This window comes from Aspergillus neoniger, assembly GCF_003184625.1.
Source record: "Aspergillus neoniger CBS 115656 unplaced genomic scaffold BO87scaffold_7, whole genome shotgun sequence".
In the NCBI taxonomy this organism is placed as follows: Eukaryota; Fungi; Ascomycota; class Eurotiomycetes; order Eurotiales; family Aspergillaceae; genus Aspergillus; species Aspergillus neoniger.
Window position 1 is genome coordinate 250,124 of NW_020291135.1, and position 22,083 is coordinate 272,206.

At 50.0% G+C, this 22,083-nt stretch overlaps 3 protein-coding genes across 3 annotated transcripts; 1 reads left to right on the top strand and 2 right to left on the bottom strand.

The window, feature by feature from the left end:
- Positions 1–604: 604 nt before the first annotated feature.
- On the bottom strand, positions 605–4,769 carry BO87DRAFT_218629 (putative protein kinase). Its single transcript, XM_025618671.1, has 3 exons — positions 3,178–4,769; positions 1,239–3,113; positions 605–1,186 (listed from the first exon to the last, which is right to left on the bottom strand). The coding sequence occupies exons 1-3, from the start codon at positions 4,329–4,331 to the stop codon at positions 979–981; spliced, it is 3,237 nt and encodes a 1,078-aa protein (XP_025482467.1). The 5' UTR covers positions 4,332–4,769; the 3' UTR covers positions 605–978.
- A 2,776-nt stretch (positions 4,770–7,545) lies between these two features.
- Positions 7,546–8,430, top strand: BO87DRAFT_374029 (putative dUTPase). The gene has a single exon (XM_025622698.1). It carries the CDS (start codon positions 7,634–7,636, stop codon positions 8,189–8,191), a length of 558 nt encoding a protein of 185 aa, XP_025482468.1. The 5' UTR covers positions 7,546–7,633; the 3' UTR covers positions 8,192–8,430.
- Positions 8,431–11,240: 2,810 nt separating this feature from the next.
- BO87DRAFT_394644 (type I polyketide synthase) lies at positions 11,241–20,641 on the bottom strand (the record flags this gene model as incomplete). The annotated part of the gene is made up of 22 exons (XM_025625131.1): positions 11,241–12,031; positions 12,400–13,282; positions 13,333–13,810; positions 13,865–14,202; positions 14,261–14,335; positions 14,396–14,575; positions 14,611–14,676; positions 14,729–14,974; positions 15,004–15,611; positions 15,723–15,819; positions 15,870–15,970; positions 16,004–17,534; positions 17,587–18,008; positions 18,063–18,126; positions 18,175–18,512; positions 18,586–19,030; positions 19,086–19,198; positions 19,257–19,380; positions 19,439–19,952; positions 20,018–20,310; positions 20,346–20,537; positions 20,624–20,641. The coding sequence occupies 22 exons, from the start codon at positions 20,639–20,641 to the stop codon at positions 11,241–11,243; spliced, it is 7,917 nt and encodes a 2,638-aa protein (XP_025482469.1).
- Positions 20,642–22,083: the final 1,442 nt, after the last annotated feature.

A 22,083-nucleotide genomic window follows, 5' to 3' on the forward strand; every position in this document is an offset into this window, starting at 1 on the left:
GCGGTGATGACCTGTATGACGGGACATGCCTTTGCCAATATCATGTTTTTGGCATTGGCTCCCTGGAAATTGAATCGTAGCAGCTGTGGAATCCTTAGTCCGGCGCATTTGTAGTAATTCGACTGTTGCCGGTGCGTTCTTCCTCTCCTTGTCCTGTCTGGCAGTCTGTTCAAATGAACAACAGCCGACGGCCGCTTCCCGGTCCCCTACGCTGCATGATGAAGCTTTCATTCACATACTCTGGTAATCCGAGGTGCTCAACCGCTTCCACACTACTATTACGGTGGTGTAGGCATTTGCTGGTCGAGTGTGAGGTCCACAGGCATGTCTGATTGCCGCGATTTGCTCCTTGTTTTGCGTATTACTGCTCTGCCTCATCAGTTGCTGACGTGGCTGTTTGTAGTAGATTGTCCCATGGTAGACTAGCAATTGTCCTCAGTACGAGTTCCCTACTGCTACACTCACACTCAACGCTATTTTGGTGATTTCACTTCGGATCGACACCTCAGATCGGATGATCTTCTGCAACAACTGCCCCTGTACACAAGAATAACATGGAAAGAGAATATGGCATTGTATTGTCGTATCAATAGAATCTATACACAGATCAAGTGTGCCCAGGATGGAAAGGCCTCAACCGTCAAAAATGTTGGACCATAAATGTAGGATGCTCGGAAGTCAGATCTCCGAGGAAAATGAAGCAGCGTGCATGTCGCCCGTCGGTCATAGTTCCGCATAATAGATGATAGTGGTAGGGGTAGGTGAGGGGGAAGAAAGGGTTACGGAAGGAGTTTTGTCATAGGAGCTAGCCCCGGTGATGTTATACTTTGCGAGACTTCCGTAAGATGCACAGCTTCGTCAACGCACGCTTAGGATGGCGCACATGCTTTCTGAAAACCCCTATTTCATTGCGCTGGGCTTCGAAAGTTCGTATAGTCGACATGTTGGAGAGGGCTGCACGGATGTTACATCCAGGCTTCACTGACCCGGGTGTGGCGCAGAAGGTGGTCCGCTTTCAGACCCGTCTTGCTTGACACGCTTAGGATCTCTCTCGCTCGGAGGTGCAGATGGTGCCCCCTTGCGCTTCTCCTTATCCCGCTGATACTCAGCACGACGTTCTTTGTCCCTCTCGCGACGGAGAGCCTTAGACTCGAATTCATGCCAGTCACCTTCAATATTCTCCAATCTGAGATGCATTAGCGACAGTCAAACAGGGGTTATTAAGCATTTGAACTTACTCGACGGCTTGTTGAGCACTTGGTTCCTCTGAAACAAAGTATGGGTGTGACAGAATCTCCTCGGTACTTGGCCGTTTTGTAGGATCGTAGCGGAATATTTGCGAAACCAAATCCAGAGCAGCGGGTGATAGAACTTCCCGGTAGACCTCTTCGAATATCCTCTTGCGTCGCTCAGTCGGCCGCATCAGCTCGAACCAGGGCATCTCGACAATGTCTGGCCACTCTTGCCGAGTCGGCGTACCAAGGGAATTGTAAAGCTTCTCCAATTGACTGATCTCTCCGCCCTCGCCAGGAAAGACAGCCTTCTTCGTAAACATCTCCACGTATACGCACGCCGCACTCCAGACATCGACCGCCGGTCCATACCTGGTTTCACCCAACAAAAGTTCGGGTGGTCGATACCATATGGTGATGACACGGTTGGTGTAATCTAGTTGGCGACTCTTAGAAAAGAAACGGGCCAATCCAAAGTCCGCAAATTTCAGTTGCCCTCTGTTGCTGATGAGGATGTTGGCGGCCTTGATGTCACGATGCATGACTCCACGGTGGTGCAGGTAGTTCAAGCCCTCAAACATCTGTTTAGCCAAGTCTTTCTTGTGAGCTGCCGTCAGCGTGAAGGTTGGATGATTGATCAAGCCAGTCAGATCGTGCGAGAGATATTCAAAGACCATGAAACACTCGTTTCTCTCAACCATTACTTCCAACAGGCTGACAACGTTGTTGTTGCGAAGATGTTGAAGTAGTTTGATCTCCCGCACAGCTGTGACGGGAAAGCCGTCCTTCTCGCCTTCCATTCGGATCTTTTTCAAAGCAACCTTTTTCTGTGTGTAGACATGAATTGCCTTGAAAACCTTTCCATATGTACCGGCACCAATGACAGACTCATTGCCAGGCTTTCGATAATAGACCGAGTCCGACTGGGCAAATTCTTCAGATAGGGTGGGACGTGGCTTGGGACGGGTCATGATCTTTGACTGCTTTTTTGGTTCAGGAGAACGCTCGCGACGGCGCTCGGGACGGAAGTCTTGTCTTCGATCACCTCTCCTTCTTTCATTGCGGTGTTCGAATCGTCGGTCGTCTCTTCTCATATCGCGTGGGTCTCGAGCTTCACGAAAGCTGCGGGGTTCCCGGAATTCTCTGCGGTCCATCCTCCCTCGATCTCGGTCCCTGTCGCGCGGCCGATCACGGTCGCGGTCCCTATCTCTGTCACGATCACGACGGTCATAGCGTGTGTCAGGCTTAAACTTCGGTGGCGGCGGGCCACTCGATAACCTATTGCGGGGAGGTGGCTCAGCAGCGCGCGGCGGTGGCTCTCGTGCCAGCATTCTTTGGGCCAAGTCGGGAACCGGCTTGGGAGCTGGAGCCGGGGTAGTCTTTGCCTTGAAAGCGAAACTGATTTTGCCCCCTTTGTTGGGGGTAGCAGATGAATTAGATTGTTGCGTAGCATTAGTTGGAGGTGGGTTGCCTTGAGCATCACCTCCCGCAGTAGCCTTCGAACCGTCATCTTCTGTGTGGGTTTCTTTCCTTGATGGTGCAAACCGGTCACCATTATCGTCAACATGGGATCTTTCTTCGTTGGCCGGGGGCGGTGGTGGGCTGGCTGATGGTTGCCTATAGGGCTCGTGAGGGCTGGAAGGGCCTCGACCTCGGGAATCACCCCTCCAATGTGCTTTGTTAAAATTGCTTCGGCCATGTGGTGGTCCATTATTATGGCCCTGAGGCCCTGAGTTCATAAAGCGACGGTCGCTGCCATGTCCTTGATAGCCGCCACGGTACCCTGAATGTCCACCACGGTAAGATGGCCCTGAATATGACGAACTGTGACCATGTGGACCACTCGTAGTGTAGTTGTTCTGCCGGTACGGAGAGGTAGGGCTATATGTATTGTCCGAAGTTAGTCTGATGCTGCGGAGAAGTGTCCTGAAATGACTCGACTTACACATGCTGACCCCGTCCCCCGCGCCCGCCCGAGTACGGAGAACCAGGCTGTGGCGATCCGTGGTAAGAATTCGTCGGAGTAGCGTTCTGCATCGTCGAGGAGTACTGAGAAGCATCGGCATACGGTCGAGATGTTCGCGGGCGCTGGAATGCATCGCGTGATGTCTCCCCGTTGGCCGAAACACTGGCATTATCTGCATCATGCCCCGGAGCTTCCCGAGACGGGGACAGAGACCTGAACGAGTCACCCGCTGCTGAGCGGGCGGGTCTGGCGGAGTTCATCGTCGGATCACCCAGAGAATTGCGGCGAGAAGCTATAGATAACCTCGAATCACCGGACTGCACAGAGTGACGCGAAGGTGATCGATAGCGGGGCTCGTTCTCGAGTTCGTCTTCCGGCAAAGGGCTATGAAAGCGACGCCGAGGGTATGCGTAAGATTTCCCACCACGTACGGGAGACCTAGAGCGCCTAGGTCGTGGGGATATTGGACGTCTACCCCCGGGTGGGCGCCTATCTCTCCCTCGTCGGGGGGATGGTCTCCGACCAGACCGACCCCGAGATGCGAATCGTCCTCGCCTGTTGGATGGCAGACCTCGATCCAGGTCGTCACTGTGATTGGAAGGAGGATAGCGATGACTTGGTCGGGTGGGAGGCTGATCGAAGCCACTGGGAGAAGGGCTTCGCGTCCTTTTACGCTTGAAGGGAGGCGGAGCGGATGGTGAGTGGTCGCGCCGATGGTGGCCTCTATCGTTGGTGTTTTCAGCTTCGAGAGAACGACGCGATTCCAAGCCAGGATAATCAGCGGGTAAGGGTGAGCGATCACGGCCTAGTTTCCGACCAGGGTGAAATTCCGAATGTGGATGACCAGGGGAGCCACGGGCGGAGACGGTGCTAGGGGACAAATCACGGTGTTGGCGAGGTTCGTGGTGCAGTGGAGGAGGAAAGGGACGCGGTGGCGGCGACCGTAGAGGAAGCTCGTCGTCGGGTCTGCCCTCTTTGGGTCGGCGACGACGCTCACGGTCGCGAAATTTGTCCCTTCCCCTATCGCGGTACGAGCCTCGAGGCCGGTGCTTCTCCCGGTCTCTGGGGTCTCTAGTGTCGCTGGTGGCTCTCCACTGGTCTCTCAACACCGGACTCCTGCGGGACCCAGCCATGTATTCTCCTTCAGCTGCATCGGATTCCAACAGAAAAGGAAGGAAAAGCAGCAGGGATCAGAATGACCGGCCCACTGACGGATGAGGAGGTTCGCATGTAGATGTCAGCGTTAGGATAATCCGGTGGAGCCTATCCTCTCGTCTAGGCTGGTCGGGGCGTGTGTCGGCCGCGTTCACAGTTCTCTTTCTGTCGGGGGATTGGGTGGTGCGGAAGACCGGTTTTTCCGGGGGGGTTTGAGTTGACGGAGGGAGGATGGGAAAAAAGGCGTCGCAAAGGCCGGCAGTTCTGGGCAGAAGCAGATCGTCAATGTCCGGGAACACCTTTCGAACCGGCTGCAGAATGTAAAGTGCAGGGGAAAATGGGTATTCTAGAAGGGAGAAGGGGGGGACAGACGCACCTCGCAGTCTTTTTTTTTGGTTGGTCCCGAGGGGGATTAATTTGCTTCCTGTGGCCGCTTTCGTTGGCCTTGGAGCACTAGATAATACGAAGAACCACCATGAGTTGCAAGGTGGTGATGGAACGGGAGTCTACTTTGATGGCGGGAGATTTTTAGTGAAGAGAGTCAGTCCAGCAGGTGACTCTGGGGCGGCCCAACACCGACGAGCCGCTGATCCAGTGTTCCTCCTTGTCCGATCCCTTCTTCCTCTTTCACTTCCGGGGTTGCCAGTAGTTTGGCTCTTACTACGGATGCTGGCGCAAGGCCGCGGTGCAGAGACGGCAAAACCAGGTGACGGCCGGTATTGCTGTCCGGTATGACCCCTTAGGACGCTTTGGCCTGGGGTACGGAGAGACATGGAGGCATTCAGTTGTCGAAATCCCCCAGTCAAATATGAGCGTCGCTGAATAGCACATCCTCAGCCCAGTAGTATTCACTCCATGTCCCTGCCTCGATCATGGCCATTGTTTCCATGTCCGGGCCACGGGAGGGCTCCAAGTCTTCTCTTCCATCATGGTCCAGCTGCACTGAACTCTGCCTTTGCTCCTACCCCTTCTTGCACTTCTGCCAATGATGATCTGTCTTGGGTTCATGTTCGGGTAATTCGTCTTTCCTCCAATTTTTGTCGCGTAAAACATCACCATGTCTTCCCCAACCTTTTACAGGCTCATCACCTGCATGTAGCGCTTTTGGTCGCTGGCTGGAAGAGGGAGCATATCCTTCCCACAACAGAACACACCTATCTACGGGGAGCAAATAAACCGCAAATTGACAAACATTGACAAAAATGATCAGAGCAAACACCTTGCCCAGGCGAGTTGTAGTAGCAGCACCGACGCAGATGGATGAGTCCGCAGTGTTCAGTTGCGGCTCACTAGATTAGTTTCTTGCCATCAGTGGGTGTGGTGTAACAAGTTGAGCTATCGTAGGCGCCCAAAAATGCCCAAGCGCCGTTCACTGCTTAACGTATTCAAGGCCCGCATGCTTCCTGACAATGATCAAGGAACAAGAAGCAGAAGGGGTCGATGTTGAAAGACAGCGGTGTAAGTCTTCGAGATACCGAAGACATAGGGTAGTCGAGCCTTGTGAATGGGGAAAATATCAGGTATCATAGAGGACAATGTCATCCGTCTAATTACTCAAGTGCTCGACGGTCGGCGACCTGACTTTGGCACACCACGTCGAAACCATATTTGAATCCTGGGTAAGAACCGAAGGTAGGCTCTAGCTATATCACAAGCCACGCCACAGATACAGATAGTTGTACTCACACTCATCCAATTTCTGGAGAGCATACGGTTAATGTTTGCCATGTACGTACCTGCCGTTGATGTTTGGGGTGAAGTCATTGAGCCTCGAAGAACTCCGGGGAAATCCGGCATCTAAGCCTACCCAGCAAACACATGGCCTGCCAACCATACTGGTTGTGAGAGCAGAAAGAGATTATTTCCCAACCATCCTGAAGTAAATCGGCCATCAAAAGCCACTTGCGAAAGCGATGTTTATCAAGGGTACCGTAGAGGATCGAGACGTGGCTGTTCATGACGTGTATGTAGGCGGTGGAGATGCGGGCTTTAGGTGAGGCACTCCCAGTCCAACTCAACCGAACACATCGTAAACGTACGTGGCTAGGACCAACCCTAGCGGGCTGAATAACGTGCAAAGAGGCCCTAAAGTCATCTTTATTGCTCCAGGGGCCTCCAACCAGAGCTTATTCGCAACGAATTATCAGAGGACAGGGGCTGGTCGGTACATGGACTCTTGTTGACTTTGGTGACAGGTCAAGGGTGACCGTAAGCTTGAAGCAACGGAGGGAATGCCGCCCGCGGTCACGTGGTTCGGCACCGGATTAGCCTGGTCTCCGGGGCTCGATAGTATAGCCACCAAGATTATGGACTATTCAAGTTTGTTGTTGACTTGCTTTAGAAAGAACGCTTAGAGCTTATGACTTACTACTCTTCACAGTTGGCTAGCGGGGATATAGCTAATATATTTTGCAGTATGATTGTCTATTGTATTCTAGTATAGAGCTGTGCTGATTGGAAGTTGAACTAAATCTTTCCTGTTGCACTGCAATAAATCCTGCTCTAAATCCTGCCTAGAGGCTATTTCAAATATTGTATTTTCATTACCATTGGCCGGGCTACTCTTATCTGGTTTAATTACCCTGCTAAACGAGAAATACTTTGCTTGTTTACTAGCACTTTGATAGCATGTAACCTATCTTGCCAGTACTTAGTTCTAAAAAGACTTAGTATACAATCTAGAGGAAGAGACTGGAAAGACTGCTAGCAGACATCAACACTCTAATCTCATGTTCTGGTAGTTTTTGAACCGTTTCTTTTGTTATACATATTTTTTACTCGCAGGGACTATAGAATATACTTGCTTCTTTTCTTTGATATTCTAATTTCTTTACTGACTCCTAGACTAGTCCCCAACCCCTACTAGTATTGAGCAATTATAAGTTCATAAAGAAAAAAGCCAAGGATCTGGTGTTGCCCAATACCTCCCAGTTTTACTTACAAAACATCCAGAAATATATGCCGATGCGAAGAGATTTCGAGCTCTACTGCCAATGCTGCCCTCCAACCCGCTTATCGAGTATGCTATCCAACAGCTGCTCGGGAGGATTTGCAGATGAGAAGTCCTATACGGTGCTAATCCCATTTGAGTGTGCACGCCATTTTAGCAGATCTTCAGTTCAGACCTATCATCAATCATCTGGTTGATCGATCCGATTCCCTCTTTTCTTGTGATATAAATAGCCCGTATTCCCTCATACTCCTCACGAGCACCCCCTTGTCTTGCACAGACAATTCTCCATATGATTACCACCACCACCCTTACCACTCAAACCGCATCATGATTGTCAGCGGACTTGAAGTCGTCACCCGCCAACTGGTGCGGAATCTCCGCGGTGCCACCCAACAACAACCTTGCGGCATTGATCTCACCCTTCGTCAGATCTCCAAATGGACCTCCGCAGCGACTATTGACTTCGATAATACGAAGCGCCAGGCAGCCAGAACCTCTATCTTGCCGTTTGATAACACAAGTCATGCCATTACACTGCCACCAGGCGCTTATTTGGTCGACTTCAACGAAACCGTTCACGTTCCACGGGATTGCATGGGCAGCATTTTCGCGCGGTCATCCCTCTGGCATTCTGGGGTGGGGATTACGGCGGGTGTTGTCGACGCCGGTTATGAAGGTGCTCTCGGTGCCCTGATGGAGGTCAAGAATCCCCACGGCGTCGTTCTGTATCGAGACGCCAAGCTCGCGCAGATTGTCTTTGAGGAGTTGAGCAAAGAGGTGGAAGGATATAATGGTATCTACCAGGCTTCCACGAGCAGTGTTGGGCGTGATGGAACGGGTCAGACTTCAAACACTCAAGCAGGGGATACTATACTTAAAAGATGAGGCAGGCATTGGAACACTCAACGAAATTGTTAGCTAGACCGGCCACTCAGGTTTGGCATGGAGTTTTTCTTCCTCCGTACCATCGATTTTGAATTTGACCAGCGATTACCAAGTGGATTACCTCTACAATGCGTCGCCACTGGCATAATTGGCCCCATTGCCATTCTCCAGCTTGGTGTGCCACTGATATTAATAGGTTGCTTTTGGAGGAGATCATAATGTATCTGAACTAGGCATATCTAGAGAAGACACGAAAAAGAATATTAGCTCAAATGACATGGAGGGAAAGGTATTCTTGCTTCAGTATAAAGAAAGGATTTTTTATTACCGTAGAATTGAACATGGTGAAGTTTCAGCATATAATTGGACTAGATGAGGTTCACTAATAAAGTCTGTATCTGCAAGAGTATGTCGAATCTACAGAGTTGCTAGAGCAGATATGATATGGCACTATGTTAGAGAAATTGCAAAACTAACCAAAAGAGAAATAGTAAAAATAGTAGCCGAAGTACTGTACTTGATGTAGGTTTGTAGGGTATACAAACAGGAGAACAGCTGGTTAGAATGATATGATGTTGACATCCACTGCAGCCAGGCATCACCTGATCCATCGCCACCTCTGCCCATGTGGTCCCTGCTCACTACCACCATCACACCGTATCTTGACCATAGACACAGACAAGGACTTATTCCCTGACCTACCTATTGAGACATAATGGCAATACTAACGGCTTATTATCAACCTTTTCTGTTTCTTAGCACTCGGACTCTATAACTAAGGTGCCGATAGCACTCAGTCCTGAAGAGAACTGATCAACGCCGTATTCGATACTGTGAATCTCTCAATGAGTATTCATCCTCATGTAAGTATTCGTGACAAATGCTCTCTGACCCACTGCTAACCTTCTTACTGGCGAAATACACAGCAAGTCTGGACACTGGTGAAGCATATACTCTTCTTTCACGGGATTTACAGCTTGTCAAATATCAATGGCCTGGAATCGCCCTTCTATGATCTCCAGAACCCAATAATTGATATCCTAGATATGGCCTTTCCCTATAACAGCAATTTCTGTCGCTTTTTTTCGGCACGTCAATGTGGATCAAACAAGCCTCCCCCCCTCTCTTTATTTGAAACTGGTCTGCGAACTGCGTGCCAACAATACACCGTTCCTGTGGTTCTCCCCATCCACAAACCAGCACTCGCAAGTGTTCGTCCGATACCTTGGAGATGAACAACTACTTTGACCGCCATATCCTTTAATCAGCGTCATAAAGGCTACAATCAATGGTTCCTGCATGATGATGGGGTGCATTACGTGGTTCCCGAACCAAGCATTTTCTTTAAAGAGCAGAAGATGCCCCACAGTGTTTGACGATTGTGATAGCTAAATCGCGTTGCTGAATGGTGATAGGTCTGAGATCTATCATCGCTCCTGGTATACGTTTGGAGTATGTTAGAGTACTGAACCCATTGTGGATATTCGTCGTCATCAGCGGTGACGTCAGTGCCGTGCAGAAATTGGACGTGGGTCTGAAAGAAGCACACTTTAAGCTTACCAGTGATAAGATTATAAGGTCGTTGGAGGTCCACTCATTCGTAACCTCCAACCTCCGGTTTTGTCAATTGACGAGCTACAGATTCCACCATCTACTTTTAGTCCACACTTCCCTTGTTTCTTCCCGTGCATCCGCGGTGTTCTACCGGCGGAGACTAGCCCTCGTTAGGCAACAATCGGCACATCTCCCGTTTATCAACAACAGAGCGAGTGGGGGATCTCTGTCTAACCTAATGAACAGGATAGCAACACCCTCTAACTGGAATGCTGCTTTACTGCGAAGAGCATGATATCCGCTTTTGTCTCCAACGATCAATCTATATGGCTCGGAAAATGCAGGTACCGGGCTAGGCTTTCCCCTCCTTTCTCGGTTGGAGTAACCGTTCCTGGGAATAGTAGTTGACCTTGATTTGATGCGGCCGACGTCTCACGATCTGCTCCTGTAGATATATAAGCAGCTCTCTCACTCTGCTTGTTTAAATTTCAACCCATCAGACTTCTAACCGTCGCTCTTTTATCAGTACAGCCATTCTTTTCCTACTTGACATATCAACCCCATGAAGTCCGCTACACCCTTCCTCGCCGCAGCCGGCGTGGCTGCAGCCAAGAACTGCAGCGTTGATACCATTGCTCGATTCCTTCCCAAGAATGCAACCGTCTTTTACGCCAATCATTATGAAAAGGGATATAACTTCACCCCTCCCATTGAATACAACTATGGCCTGACCTCCGACCCCATGGGCATCAGCGCCTATGAACTTCCTCTTGCCGGCTGTGTTGCCCAGGCCAACATCTCCCTGCCCAACAACACCCAGCACAGCGTCGGTCTAGTCCTACCCGACGAATGGAACGGTAGATTCATGGCCGTCGGCAACGGCGAATTCGCCGGATCTGTCGGCTGGTCTTCCATCATCAACACCATGTGGTACGGCTTTGCCAGTGTATCAACTGATACCGGCCACGAGGGCAACAACGGAAGCTTCGGATACCACAACGAAGCTGCCCTCACCAACTGGGGCTACCGCGCCCTCCACGACGCCGTAGTCAACGGAAAGAAGGTCACCGAGGGCTACTACGGAAAGGACATCTCCTACAGCTACTACCGGGGTTGCTCCGCCGGTGGCAAGCAGGGCTTCAAAGAAGTCGAAATGTTCCCCGACGACTTCGACGGCGTAGTTGCCGGCGCACCAGCCTGGTGGACTTCCCACCAGCAGCTCTGGAACGTCCTCACTGCCATCTGGAACCTCCCGGAAACCGCCGACTACCACGTCAGCGACGCCCAAATGACCGCCGTCCAGGACGAGATCCTGAAGCAGTGCGATCCCCAAGACGGCCTGAAAGACAACATCATGCAGAACCCCTTCGGCTGTGTCTTCGACCCCGTCCCCGTGATGTGCAACGCCACCTCCTCCAACGACACCTGCGTGACCCCCGCCCAACTCAAGACCGTCAACAAGCTCTTCAACCCCTGGTACGAAGCCAACGACACCCTAATCTTCCCCGGCTACACCCTGGGCACTGAAGTCGGCGCCCCCAGCCTGGACGACGACTTCGTCACCTACATCCAATACATGCTCCAGATCGGCGGCGACTGGACCTGGAAGGACTGGAACCCGGACCTCGTGGCCCTCTCCGACAAGATCAACCCCGGAAACGCCACAGCCGACGACTTCGACATCTCCCCCTTCTACAAGAAGGGAGGCAAGCTCCTCCACTACCACGGCTACTCCGACCCGTCCATCGCCACCGGCTCCTCCGTCTACCTGTACAACCACATCCAAGAAGCCCTCCGTCCCCAGGACATCCCCGTCGACGACTTCTACCGCTTCTTCCTGATCCCCGGTATGGAGCACTGCACCAGCACGCCCTCCGACCAGGACGCCCCGTACTACATGAACGGAGACAGCCAGGCCTCTTCTCTCTCCGGAACGGTGTTCGGCGTTCCCGGATTCAATGACCCCAAGCACGATCTCGTCCTGGCTATTATGAACTGGGTCGAGAACGGCACTGCCCCTGATTATCTCATCCCGACCAAGTTCAAGAACGATGATGTTGCTGATGGCGTCGACAAGCAGAGACCGATTTGCCCTCATCCTCAGCTGGCTAAGTATAAGGGCTCTGGTGATGTGGATAAGGCTGAGAACTGGTACTGCGGTACTCTTTACTAGGGAGGGTGACTTGCTTCTTAGCTTTATATGAGTGGAAGTCTGCTTTGGTACTTGCTTGTATGTATATACCGGCTGGGACCTTGGATTCTGTATCATAACAGTGTAGTAGATATCTAATATACTTTTGTAATGTACTATGTCCGGGTTAGCTACCGGTATTACTGATAATGATTGTTTCACCGTCGTAGTATCTAAAACAAGTGCGGATGTAGGTTAGAAGTATACCTCTTTGCTTTGTCTTCTGAATACCGACTTAATCACACGTTTGAAGTCAATGAAGAGTCCTACTCTGCGTTAAGGTCTAGACGGTAGTTATCTCATACGTAATTGGAAGTCGAAGTCTTTAATTTTTGATGACAAAGAAAGAAGTATCTATACCAAATACTACCTGGACTAGATACTTCTCAAAGATACGTGGTCATTGAACTAATATCCTCCGTCCTACCTAGTTCTAGATTAGACAGACCAAATCACGTCTTACTATACTTCGAACGCAAAGACGCCAGCGCCAGCTCACCCAGTCCTCCAATAGTACCTGCCTTGCTAATAGCCGTTAGAGACAACACAACACCTAAATTGCGACGAGACCAATTGCGAAGCTCAACCGTCATCAAGGAGTCAATAGGCAATTCCACTACCTGATCGTAGCTAAGATTATGGGCGAACTTAGAGTACTCCTGTATAGACTTGATCAAGTACTCAAGTATCGTGTTGGCCATGTCATCGGTGTCGAGCATGTCAGGTTGCCTCTCAATCTTTGCTAGAAAATCCCGCATGGCTGCTGCGTTGCTCAAGGACGACCGAGCTGGGCCTGTGTTGACGTCCTCGTCGAGATTCCGGTAGATGCCGAATCGCGCATCTTGACCCCAAAGCGGACGGACCGAGAGGTCGGTTAGGGATTTGGTACTGCTCATACCAACAATAATGTTGTTTGGCGCCCTGATGGTACCATCAGCTATACGCAAGGGAGCCCCTGATTGACACTTGAAGATAGCGAGTTCGAATGCGTCCAGAACTTCCTGCTCCTGCAGAAGGCGCACGGATCCAGAGCTCATTCGCTCTCGTAGTTTTGGGTCTTGTGTGGCGATGTATCCCACATCTCCCACGGCGCCGAGGTTGACGACCGAGGCGGGAAGTCCAAGCTGCAGGCGATACTGCGTGAAAGAGGTCAAGAAAGCATTGGCTGAGGAATAATTGATTTGACATGGGGTACCCAAGACACCTGAAATGGAACCACAGAGGACAAAGAACCCCAGATGAGCATCGTGACCTTGTAGCGCATGATGCAGATTCCAGGTGCCTGCGACCTTACAGGCCAATACATCTTGCCAGTCCTTGTGTGTCATATTTTGGATGAATTGGTCCTAACTGGTTAGTCTTCATGTCAAGTCATTGAAGGGGGTTAGATGCTTACCCGAGGAACCATCGATAGTTGGAGGATTCCACCGATAGGGCGAGGGCATGAGCGGATGACGGCTTTCACATCCTCCGAAATCGACACGTCGGCTTTGGCCAGTACAACCGTGCATCCCTGGATCTCCAGTTCATGTGCGAACGACTGGTCTCCGGCAGATGTGCCTGCGGACCGCGAGAGAAACATCAAGTGTCGGGCGCCCTTCTCCACCATCCAGGTCGCAAGTGTCTGTCCAATGCCCCCTAGACCACCGACTAAAACATAGGCTAAGTCGGGTGAAAGGGCTGACTGTCTTCGTGACCGAGCAACATTGAGGCCATTGGTATTCCAAGGCATCCTTATCAGGATTTTACCAATGTGGAGGCCGCTTTGCATGTATCGGAATGCTTCTTTGACATCGCAAGCCTCGAAGACCTTCGATGGGCGGATTGGGGATATTTTGCCCTCTTCATAGAGATCCATCACTCGAGACGTTAAGCTGTTAGGCCAAGGTCAGCAGCAGTTTGTTACACAAAAGTAAGAATCTAATTACCTTGCAAAGGCTCCAGGTTTCTGCCCCAGTCTTATGAGATCCACACCAAAAAAGGCCCGGTTACCCCCAAAAGCATCCATTGGCAATTTTCCATGCTCGAGGATATCTCGTTTACCAATCTCTATCATTTTACCAAACTCTGCAACGCATGACCATGATGCATGCAACAGCTCTCCAGCCAGCGAGTTGAGCACAACGTCAACCCCGCGGCCACCCGTTTCACGTAGTATTCCCGGAAGGAAACTGCTGTCTCTCGAATTAAAGATCCGATGTCGCGGGATATGGAACGTATTGACAAGATGCAAAGCTTTCTCCTCGCTGCCAACTGACGCATATATCTGATCGATGCCAGTGCCCTCATTATCCTGACCTTGATGAAATGGCATATGGACTTACTTCGGCACCAAGCATCTGGCACAAGTTGATCGCAGCCAAACCAACCCCTCCACATGCTGCATGGATTAGCACAGACTATAGAGAGTTAGCTCTTCACGTCTTAAATACTAGCACTGATTAGGATCGGTAACATACCTGACCCTTTTCTAGCCGAGCAATGTCTGTCAAGCAGTAGAGGGCTGTCCCGTATGCCACAGCCATTGAAGCAGCATCCTCCAAGGATTGCCACGCTGGTAGACGCACACAGCTGGAAACAGGAACACACACGCGCGAGCAGAAAAGCCCAGGCTGAAGCAGCATGACCTGATCGCCAGGCTTACTTGCTCCACGTCGCTGCCACATTGGCGGACGATGCCACTAGCCTCGACCCCAAATTCATCTTTGCTCGCCATGATTCCCAATTGGATCATAATATCCTAATTTCCAATCAATCGTCCTTCTAGCATATACACGTCGAGGATCACTTACTCTGAAGTTCAAGCCAACATAACTGACATCAACTATAACTTCGCGTGGCCCAGGAAGACCGAGTTCATGTTCAGCCCAACCAAGAGAGTTCATTGAACCGTATGTACTGACGTTTAATTTGATGGGAATTGTTGGATCCGGCTCCCGAAGAAGACAGTCAGAAAGGGACTCCCAATGGAACCTCGGGATGTAAATGGTCCCATTCCGCAAAGCGAACTCGTATTCTATGTCATTCGTGTCTTGACCCTCAGTTGCTTTGAAAACTTCTCACATACTCCCAAAGTAGGCCTAATTGCAGTACTGTTGAATTGGTCTATCTGCAATGTACCGAAATGGAGTGCTTCCTCCTGCCGAACTGTTCGTGATGCACCAAATACAATTCCAAATTCAGGATCATGGCACCCGAGTTCGACGGACGGGGTAATCCAAAGAATGCGAGGAGAACATTTGATCAAGGACTGAAACCAGCCCCAGCTCTGTATGTCTATGTCTTTGAAGAAAGGTTTATCAAGATCCAAAAAGGAAATAACGCATTGATTAGGAGGTAATTCTCCTCCAAGTATGCATCGCTCGGTGTGATAGCCTGCCTGCTCAAGTACGGCTTCCACATTGCATATCCACGGATGATCGTGTCGCTTAGTCGTGCATAGAAGGTATATTGCCTTTGGGATTTTCACTGCATTCCAGTCGGATATACGTGAGATTATATTGTAGCGCAATGGATACGGAAACCTAGCGTCGTATGAATATGTGTCAACGCCGGTGAACCCTGCCAGCAGAAGTGAATTTTGCCATGCATCAAGGGGCTGACAGTCTCCTAACTGGGCGTCGAGTTTGCTACACCCGACCAAAAATAACAATCTCTTGAGTATAGTCAGTCTTACTGTGGTATTGACAAGATCGCTGGCCGACTTACGGATGCATTTTCCATGATAGGGAGGTCTTGGAAATAGTCACCACTTCAACAATACGTAGCCAATGCTTGTAGGCTAACCTGGACTTGGTACGTGCAGTAGAAGACTCCCATTATGTGTGAGGAGTCTCTTGATGTGCTGTAAGGAATTTTCAAGTCCTGATTTCTCAAGACACATCTTGAAGTCCGTTAGCTCAATGTTGCAAAATTCGAAGCGGGATCACCCACTTTAGACACTATCACCAAGTCAAAAGCGCCTTCCTGAAATCCTTGCAGTAGTGGATCTCGGGTGATGTCCAGCTGTTGAAAGTTAAGATGCGTATTACCGTCTAAATGGCTTCTAAATTGATCATCGATCATACTTGTGTTCGTGACTGTATAGCTTGAGTATAGTCTTTCGCTTGTTGACTTGAGCTGTGAGAGGACTGAGGAGGTGAAAGAAGTCTCGTGGGCTTCTATCTCGAGAACTCGTAGCGTCGGATTGCAATGTGAGACAAGAGAAAGCCAAACAAACAGGTCACTTGTGGGCGGCATCTTGGAGCATTCTGTCAGACTGCGCAAATTTGATACCGATTCAGTGTCACAGAAGCCTCGGCTGACATCCAATGTCGAGTTCAAAGTGCCCTCCAACAGGTCCGAAACGTGCTTTAATCCCTCCGATTCGAGAGTTTCATTCAAAGCTTTAGCCTCCTTCAATAGATCGCAATCCTCTAGTGTTGCCCACGTCTTTGCCTGTTCGACAGTGGTCAACTTGCCGGTTAGTATATTGTCGATCTGGGCTTGCATCCAGTAGTGATACTCCTTCGACTTCTCCGAGAAGGGAAGTGTATGTTGGAGAAGTCGATGTACTTGGATCATATTCAGTGTTGAAGCTGCAACAACCGTGCGCACCTGTGAATCATTTAAGCTTTTGAGTCCAGAAAGCTGGTCCTGGGCTGTGATCAGATCCATGTCCGGGCGCCATTCGCCATATGTTGCCAAAGGGATGTTGTTGGACCCAGCTTTTATGCTGCTCTCCAATGGAACGAGTAGAATCCCTTTCATGGAGAGTATTCCTCCATTATATTGACCTGTATTATCTATTAAGCTGACTTTGGTCTTGGACTGGCTCACAACGAGACTCTCCATAGACGCTGTCACCTTCACCAGCGGTCGGTTCCGACCGACCTCAATAGTATCCACAAACACAGGAACGTGAGGCCGTGAATTCTGCATTGATTTCCCCCTTGAAGCTGCGACACTGAGAAGTTGCAAGCCTTTGTCAATCGTTGTAGGCTGCACGGCATGGACGTCTTCGGTTCGGATGATTGCGGTCGCTCTGTAACTTAAGGGGTCCGCTCGAATGCTCTCCAGAACTTTAAAGGCGGGCCCATACTCCAAACCAAGTTTTCGCAACTCTTGGTATAAATAGTCTGAAGTCACGGGCCGTGCGCATTCATGAGCTGAGTCCAAATGCAGATCAAGCTGTGCTGTGCCAGTTGCGGCCTGACATACAGTATGTTTGACCCACTCAATACCGTTGTAGGACATAATGCTGAATTCGTAGGATGCAGAGGCTACTCGATCACTAATTTTGACAGGCTTTGCGCTTGTTACAATTTCCATCTTTTCCCATTGGTGAAGTAAAAGAGGAGCCTGAATGCATAGGTTCCGGATAGTGCACTCTTGCATGCCAGATATCTGACGGACTGCTTCGTTGATCATTCCAATGTACCCTGCGCATGGAAATTGGGTTTCGCCCATGATACAACGGTCACCAAGCCATGGCACATCGACTGGGCTTAGTAGATTTCTCCAGGATGGTTCAATATCGTTGAATTCTAGCGTCCGGGAACCTAGAAGTTCATGGCGTGGATGCTGACGGAATCTCCAATTTCTACTGAGTCGACTTTCCTTCCAATTCCAAACTCTGTCGGTCCCATGGATATGGCGACAGGCAGCTAACAAAATGGCCTTTGCCATTGATTGCTTCCAGATCAATAACAAATCCAGTTAAGAATAGTTCTCCAGCCACTTGCAATAAGCAGCGTGCTTGGTCTTGATCAATCAAAAGGGTGGGAATGTATTTGTTCGCTTGCGATGTATGCCGAGCAAGTATCTGGCGCAGAGGTGCTGAGAGCGAACTGTGGGGTCCGACTTCGATGAAAGTCTTCGATATGTCTTTCTTAGCAGCAAGGAGAGACTCGACAGCTCTGGCGAAAAGGACTGGAGACTCAAGGTTGGCTGCCCAATAGCCAGCGCTAAGCTGAGTGGGATCGTTGACTACCGAGCCCGTAAGTGTCGAATACAACGGTATCATGTTATCATTGCAAACGATATAAGGCTCAATCAAGTCTCTAAAGACAGTCGCCGCTTGTTTCATATCGGCTAATGTCCAGGTCAGTAGATGTTTCGCTCAGAGAGTGCAAAAAGGAAGCTAACGGGAATGGTAAGCCATGCGTATAGGCAGCAATTTGCTGAAAGTGTCTGAATTATCAGCCTTGATCTAATCCACAACAGCTGCTAGACTTTCTCGGTTGCCAGAGATATTGACCGTCTCAGGGCCATTCTCACATGCCACCACGAGTCCATCTTTGAGATACTTCTTAACAGCATTTATTCCTAGGCCAACAACAGCCATTCCTCCTGATAGTGGGCAAGACATAGCGCAAAGGCCTCGGTAGTAGGCTACGATTATGGCCGTTCGAAGGGGAATCGCTTTCGCCGCATAAGCAGCTGCAACCTCACCACTGGAATGGCCAATTACTGCCGCAGGGTATATGCCCCAACTTTCGAGAAGATTCACCAATGCAATCTGCACAGCAGCGGATAAAGTCTGTGAAAATACAGGCTCCTCCATCTTCAGTGGGTCTTCCAGCGTTTGGAGTTCATCTGCAACAGTTAGTACTAACGGAGACCCGATGTAGCATGTCGAATAGCAATGACAAAAGAGCGTGCTTCTTACCAGCGATTCTCCATGTGGGCGGCTCTGGCAACTCTTGCAATATTTGGTCCATAGCGAGGCAGTCGAGCTTGAAACCCGGGAACGAAGCCATTAATTCTCTCCCCATGCCGCACCACTGCGAACCCTGACCGGAGAATGCAAATACTATGTCGTTCGTGCGGGAAGTAGATGCATTTCGAGTCAAACGAGGTTCATCAGTAGTATCATTACCACTAGCCACCATATACGTACGGTATGGAAGGTGCTCACGACACGCTCCGAGGGTGTGGGCAACATCAGAGATCAGGGAAGGCTTCTCAAGTATGTGTGATCTCACTGCTTCGCAGCGAGCCTGGACTGCTCTTTCGCTTGCAGCAGAGACCACAAGCAGGTGGCTTCTATGAGGATGTCCCGAGACAGACTCTGTGGCCTCATCCCTCGGGGTAGGCCATGAGTCCAGAATAACCTATGGAACGAAGTGAGCAATGCGGCCTTCTGAACCGGTCATTTGGCGGACTCACATGTGCGTTGGCGCTACCGATGCCGAAACCGTTAACGCTGACTCGTTCCTTCCGATCAGAAGGCCATGGAATTGGCTGGGTAGGAACTGCCAAGCGTCCTTTCTGAAAGGGTACTTATGACATACAGTCAGCCTAGGTATGGGTAAATCAGTCGACAGAGTATATTCTCACTCTTGGGATTAGGTTGGGCAAAGTGCATGTTTGGTGGCATGATACGACGCTCCAAGGAGAGTATGGCTTTTATCACTCCTGTCAGACCCGATGCACCTTCGCCGTGACCGAAATTGGTTTTAACCTAAATACATCCGAATTAGCATTGACTATGGGTGTTAATAGTGCACTTGGTGTGGTACCGATCCAATGTACATTCCTCGCGAACCGAAGACTCGGGCAACTGCTGTTGTCTCGACTACATCTCCAATTTTGGTGCCGGTTCCATGACATTCGATGAAGCATGTTTCTGAAGGATCCATAATTTGTGCTTTTTGGTAAGCTTTTCGTATCAGTCGCTCTTGGCTTTCGATGTCTGGGGCAAATATCTTGGCCGATTGCCCATCATAGTTTGCCGACGTTGCCCTAATGACTGCACGTACGTTATCCCCGTCTGCGATTGCTCGGCTCAAGGGCTTGATGTAGATTGCATTAACGGCCTCTCCTCTCCCATAGCCATTAGCTCTAGCATCAAATGCCTTGCAATACCCATCCGGGGACAGAACAGTGTTGTCCGACATGTTGATTGTCATAGATGGCGCTAGAATCATATTGGTTCCGGCTACGATGGCGGAGGAACAACTACCATTGTTTAGGGCCTGACAGGCCTCATGAAGAGCTGTCAAGGACGATGAGCATGCAGTCATAATAGTCGCACTATTCCAAATTAGAGTGGCGAAATAAGATGGCATAGCCCTCCGTCGCGAACGATAAAGACCTACCTTGGGCCTTTCAGATTGAATTGATAAGAGACGCGGTTGGACAGCGTGTACGCCCCATTAGCAAAGGCATGCACGCGAGGTATTGACAGTGTCTCTTTTGCTGCGAGCTCATGCCAGTCTTCGCCAAAAACACCAACGTAGCAGCCAATATCTTTGCCATTCCAGCCTGTCTGGCCAGCATTTTCCATACACTCCCAAACGACCTCCATCAACAAAGTCTGTTGCGGGTCTAGTTCGTCCATTTCAAAGCCAGGAATCGCCGGGAAGAAGTTCAAGTCAGCGTTCCCGATGTACTCATCTTCAAGAAGTATCCTCTTCGCGTCCTCACTGCCCCAGGCTTATCCGCACTATAGAACCCGTCCACATTGTACTGGCTCTTGGGGACCTCTGACGAACAATCCCTTTTCTCGATAAGTGCATCCCAGAGCTGCTCTGCCGTTCGAACGCCGCCAGGGAGGCGCATCCCCATGCCCACAACTGCGATTGGTTGGCTGGACAGCGCCGGAAAGCCATTGGTAGGCTCTTCATTGTTAATAATTTTCGGATTATCGTTCACACCGTTCTTGGTCTGGAAAGTTGCAAATTGGTGAGCAACCTGCATAGCACAAAACTGTAGGTGGACATGGTGGTAGTCTCCTCCCCTCCATGGCCACCTAATGGAGCCTATTGAGACACACAAAGTCGGATAGTTGATCACAGAACACCAAAAGGCTAACGCCCGTCAGATGTGTGGAATCTCGGGCGCTGAAATGTGGTGAGGCACGGGCTATGTATATCATTTAGCCTGTCTCCGGATCAATTCCGACACTGAGTTGTCTGCCCATGTTTTCTTAATTAGCACTCCTTGCATCCATGCGTATGGGAACAAGGTCGACTTACGTAGTCCCCTGCATGAAGACTGCAATACGTAAGCATGGAGCGGTCTCAATGATAGAGGCCTATCACTTTCTGACTCTGCTGTCTTGCAAAATAGCTCGGGATTCATAACTGCTAATAGAAGCACAAACAGATTCGGTCCAGACTAGAAGAAACAGGAAAATGAACTGATTGAACTCCACTGCATGAATTATATCCCTAAGCCACGCTTAAAAGTATTCTGGTGTGTAGCCCTAACAAGCCATGATCCGCATGCAGACATGTAAGGGGCTTTTCATGGAATCTATCCCTGGCGATGTCTCAAGCGAAGTATAAAGCCATCGTTAGTGAATGACACGTCGTACCTTACAGAGTACATTAAATCCTGCATACGAAAGGACCTATTGACTGTCAGCCAATTACACTCATTCAACTCACCGTTTCACCCACGATGCTCTTCCGCAACATTGCCTTCTACCTCACTGCTGGGGCCTGTCTCGCAGTATCCCCTGTGCTGGGCGCCAAAGACATCAATCAAGCTGTCTCGGATATGAACGCCCTTACCACTTCCATTCAGAATGCCCGACAGTCCCTAGATGACTACCAGGGAGGGATGCTTCGCAGCCTCAAGGTTAGAAGTTCGGTGCAGACGGCCAAGGGCGCCGCCCAGAAAGCTCGCCAGAACCTAGCTCAGCAAGACGAGCCTTTCAATGATGATGAGGCCGAGCAATATTACCAGGCCTTCCAGGAAATGTGCCCGGAACTCCTGGACGCAGTGAAGACATCACAGGACAAGGTATGGTGCCCTTTGCGCCCCGACGAAACTGATTCGATACGCTAATATCTTCCATGTATAGGCGCCTCTATTCAAGAAAGCTGGGGTGGCCTCATCTGCGAAGGCAACGCTTGATACACTCCGGGATGAGCAGTCCAAATTTGGAGAGGAAGCGCAAAAGCACGTCCCTGCGGACGTCTATGCTAAGGCAACTCCTTGTTCAGATCAGATCAAGCAGGCTTTTGATGACAATGACAAAGCTCTGTCTTGAGGGAGGGTAAAGTCAGTTCTGAGTATGTTGACTTTTACATACTCAAAAGGCGAGGGTCTTGTGTCAGGGATGAGTGTATTGGAGGCAATACTTCCAGTCCATTCGGTAGCTCCATGTATTTCACTGAAAGTAGTGGATTCTCTTGACATCTGAGATTTAATTGTA